General features: G+C 39.9%; 1 protein-coding gene across 1 annotated transcript in view; it reads left to right on the top strand.

Annotated features, from left to right (window-relative positions):
• Positions 1-3,589, top strand: part of LOC118335705 (2-aminoethanethiol dioxygenase-like) — a 6,166-nt gene extending 2,577 nt beyond the window's left edge. Inside the window, 2 exon segments of the mRNA XM_035672134.1 lie at positions 2,295-2,621; positions 2,623-3,589. Of these exon segments, the coding sequence (XP_035528027.1) occupies positions 2,295-2,621; positions 2,623-2,754 (459 nt within the window). The 3' untranslated portion in view covers positions 2,755-3,589.
• Positions 3,590-4,881: the final 1,292 nt, after the last annotated feature.

The following is a 4,881-nucleotide window of genomic DNA, read 5'->3' as shown; positions in this document are numbered from 1 at the left end:
TGGATATGTATATATATGTATATATATGTATATATATATATATATTTATATTTATATTTTTTTTTATGTATCGGATCGGTACTTGGTTTCGACCGACTTTGTCAGAGGGTACCCAGTTTTCCATTTTTCCCTGAAACAGATCTAATGTTCGTCAGTCTTACTGGCAGAGCAAAGACATAATTCCCTTTTGGGATGGGGAGACTTTTGAAAAGTTAAAAAGTTGTCCACACATGGATGCAATGTTGCAATGTTACGACCGAAGAACCGAAACCTATTAATGTTTCAGCTGCAGCGTTTTCATGTATGACAGTATTGTTCACTTTTCCCACCACATGCCACCTTATAAAATATTAGGCTGTTGAAGTAGCACCATTATGACCAACGCAGGGAGGCAGGTTTGTTCCTAACAAGTATATTTATTATTGACTGCTGTTGAATCCTGAACGGAAATGCTTCAAGGATCAGAGCTAATTTTGTAGTCAAGAGTGGGTGCTTTTTTCACTTGTAGTTTTCTTTTTGTTGTTATCAGTATGGATTTGCTTATATACATACTCAAACATTGATTCCTGAACAGAACTGGTTCAAGAACCAAAGTTAATTTGTAACTTCTGGTCCACACTTCTCTTCCCAATAGTTGAAACCATTCCTTTTATGTCCACATAATACACTACTGAACCAATCTTAAGACCAGGGGAAAAAGTATTTGCATTTTGCGCTGGTGGAACATAACCAGGTTGCAAGTGGAGCTTCAAAATGCAAAAAGAAGAAACAGGAGACAAAAAAAGTAGGCAGTTTATTGAAAACTGCATTCAAACTCAAACAGCCTGTTCATCAGCTGATTAAAAGTTTAAAACCATAGGCCAAAAAAAACAACAACCAAAAACAGAACTAAAAGTGTCAAAAAAGGACTCAGTAGTAAGTAGCCCCACCGTTGTTGTCGATCACTTCAAAAATTCCTTGAGCATTTTTGATGCAAGTGTTTCCAGTGGGATGAAGATAGTAAAAAAAGATGGCTTCACAAAGGGCATCCACGGTCTGGAACTGATGAAACTTCCCTTGCCATCCATCCCCAAAGGTTCTTAATGGGATTTAGACCAGGGGAACACGCAGGATGGTCCAAAAGAGCAATATTATTCTCCTGGAAAAGGTGCTTTGTCAGGTGGGCGTTGTGAACTGCAGCGTTGTCCTGTTAAAAGACCCAGTCATCACCACACAGACGAGGGCCCTCAGTCAAGAGGGATGCCCGCTGCAACATCTCCACATAGCCAGCCGCATTTTGACGTCCCTGCACAACCTAAACCTCCATTGTTCTATTGAAGGAAAAAGCTCCCCAGACCATGATAGAACCTCCTCCACTGTGCCGCGTAGAAAACATCTCCAGTGGTATCTCCTTGTCATGCCAGTAACGTTGGAAGCCATCAGGATCGTCCAGGTTAAATTTTTTCTCGCCAGAGAATAAAACGTCCAACTTTCAGTGTCCCAAACACGAAAATAAAATGAAAAAGACCAGATGTCTTGCTGCGTCCAACTTCATCAGCGATGGCGCGTTGCGAGAGGCCTTGCTTCTGCAGCTCAACAATCCTGCTACGTTCAAAGACAGAAAGCCTTTTTTGCCTTTTGCACATCAGGTCATTACAGTGGAATCCTCATAGAAATAAAAACATTTTTTAGCCAATATTTTGACTTTTTAGCTAATGTCCTAAACTTTTGATCAGCTGATGAACAGTCTGTTTGAGTTTAAATGCAGTTTTCCCTATATTGCCTACTCTATTTTTTTTCTTTTTGCATTTTGAAGCTCTACTTACAACCTGGTTACGTTCCACCAGCGCAAAATGCGAATACCTCTTCTTGCCATCAAATTTGAACTTAGAACTATGTTGATACATGCTACATGCATGAACATAGCTGGCTGATACTGAACCAAAATATTACCACTAGAGAGAGAACCAGTGGTTGAGGAAAATATCATGTATGGTTGTCGTGGACTAACACCTGGTTTGTTGTTGTAGTAACAACTGAAAATAACAGAATGACATCAGAAAAAAATCAGAATATCACTCATCCAGAGTTCTGTTTTTAAAATCGAATTAGATTTTTGGCAAGAAATCCTGGAAATTACAAGAAAAGTGTTGTATTTCCTGCAAGTAAAAAAATCTATCCTGTTATGCATGTGTCCTCAATGGGAGAGACAAAGGCAATGACGTGAAATAGTTAGTGAGGCAGAGTTTTCTTCGTAAACCACGAATTGTTTTAGCTGCAGGATTTTTTCTAACTGTATCCTGTCTCTTATTCAGGTTCTCTATGGGAAGGTGAGTGTTCGCTGTTTTGACAAGCTGGAGGATAACCTGACTTTCAGCACTGTGCCGCCTCATTTCGAGCCTCCACTGGCTCCATTCCAGACGGCCTCCCTGCGGCGCTCCGTGCTCCGCTCAGTCGCTGAGTACTCAGAAAACAGCGGGCCGTGCCTCCTCACTCCTGTACGGGATAACCTTCATCAGATTGACGCAGTGGAGGGGCCGGCTGCGTTCCTGGATATCCTGGCACCTCCGTATAATCCAGATGATGGACGGGACTGTCACTATTACAAGGTCCTGCAAACTATGGCAGAGGGGGAAACTGATGGATAAGAGCAATGAGGAGCAGCAGGAAGAGGAGAAGGAGCAACAAGAGGAGACATGGCTGCTAGAAGTCCCTCAACCAGAGGACTTCTGGTGTGGTGGGGAACCCTACCTAGGCCCTGCAGTCTCGATCTGAATGAAACCTCTGATCAGAGGAAGCACACTGCAGTATATGACCGTGTTTACATAGTGTTGTCCATCTATACACAAGGGGAAACTGTTAGCCCTGTTCCACAGGGAAATCAAACATGAGGGTCATTATTACCTGGAAGTCAAAGGGATTAAGTGCCTTGCTCAAAGGATGCTACAGCAGGGCAGAAGGTTGTAGAAACATGAGCTTGACAGAGAATCAGGACCACTGAACTGCCTTCCACAAACCGCCAATAACTTTGTACTGAGCAAAGAGTTGACTCAAGGAATTCACATTCCTAATATTTGTCAGGATTATTAGGTTGCCTTGTACACACATGAATGTCATCTGTCAAATGTTCTGTGAACGCTGGGGTGTCATTAGGTACTCTTATGTGAGGCTTGGAAAACCTTGCACACATTTTTTTCTCACTCTGCGGCAGAGGTTTTCCATATTGTAACATGTCTTAATGCCAAAGCCTGTAACTCGAGTTGAATATTGAATGTATACTTATTAAGAGTGCCATTTCTATTGTACACATTCATTTCCTTTTCCAAAGTGCACAGACTACATAATATATACCTTATTTTTATTTTATGTGTTTAAAGGGGAAAAAGATGATATTCAGCTTTTTCTACATATTCTATGATGTCATGTCTCCTACTGTAGCTCAATCTAGAGTCATATAGTATATATGATGCATCATATCATACTGTAGGTCCAGTGTTTAGGATTTAGTGGTGTAGTTGCAAATTCAAACTATCTAGCTTCACCTTCCCCTTCCAAGTGCGAAGGAGAATCTACGGTGGCTGCAAAACACATAAAAAACAGCCCTATCTAGAGCCAGAGTTTGGTTTATCCATTCTGGGCTGCTGTAGAAACATGGTGGTTCAACATGGCGGCCTCCACAGAAGGTGACCTGCAACATCTGTAGATAAAAACTCATTCTAAGGTAACAAAAGCATAATTTTTTTAAGTGGTTATACGCACTCAATTGACAAAACTATACATAGATGCCTGAACTAAGTTATATGCAATTTTCTGGTCCTCCTCAAATGTTCACCACCACTGGACCTTTAAAGACTGAATGATGTCTTTAAACCAGTTCAGAACGTATAGGCTAAGTAAAAACTGTGTCATTTTCATTGTATAAAGCTAACACACTTTATTCATTATCTTTACATGTAGCTTGATAAACACTATATCATTCTAACCTGTATGTTAGACTTTAGCTTATATCTCAATCCTCCTTTGGCTTATATAAGACTTCACACAGGTTAGTGTGTCAGTTTGACTCTGATTCTGCCACTGATGTTTAATGTATGTGAAACAATAAAATAGATTGTAATAATCATGGAACTTTTAATTTGTTTGCTGTCTTGTACTGCTAGTTCTGTATGATGTCTGTATAATCTTTCTTTATTTTCAGGATATGTACCACAGTCTTTAAAATAGCTGTAATTAAACCCCTTCTTTAAAAACCCACTTTTGTCCCAGGGGTTTTAGCCAAATATAGACCAACAGTTGAAATTAAATTATTTAACCCCCATTGCAAATTAGGTTTATTGGTAAAATTTATTTTTTTTTAGCTTTGTGCAAACAGTTTAAATAGTTAAAAAAAAAACTAATATTACAAGGGTTTTATCCAAATTCAACACAAAATGCTGTAGTCAAATATAGTCATTAAAAGTGGCATTTTGTGGCCCAGGTGACCCTGAACCATCCCTTAGTTATGCTGCCATTGGCTCATTATCATTTATCCTGGCTGTGCCTGCTGCCATGGTCCTGCTTGATCCCCACTGCTAATATTAATGATATTATTATTATTATTGTCGTTGTCGTCAGTCATCTGTCATTTTTACTCAAAGCCATCAACCTGTCTTTTAGACCCCATCCCAACTAGGCTGCTTAAAGAAGTCTTACCCTTAGTTGGCACTTCTTTACTAGATATGATCAATCTTTCTTTATTGTCAGGATATGTACGACAGTCCTTTAAAGAAGCTGTAATTAAACCCCTTCTTAAAAAGCCCAAAACCCCTACACAACCCTTTCCTCCAGTATCTTACAGAGGAACGGGGAGGTTAGAGAATAGCGTTAATAAGTCTAGTTACACACCCTGGGTGCCAGAGTGGC

Source organism: Morone saxatilis, unplaced genomic scaffold (genome assembly GCF_004916995.1).
Source record: "Morone saxatilis isolate NCDOM2014 unplaced genomic scaffold, NCSU_SB_2.0 Contig1, whole genome shotgun sequence".
Taxonomy (NCBI): domain Eukaryota; kingdom Metazoa; phylum Chordata; class Actinopteri; family Moronidae; genus Morone; species Morone saxatilis.
Note: the sequence above shows the minus strand (reverse complement) of the source record. Positions and strands in the feature narration are given on the sequence as shown.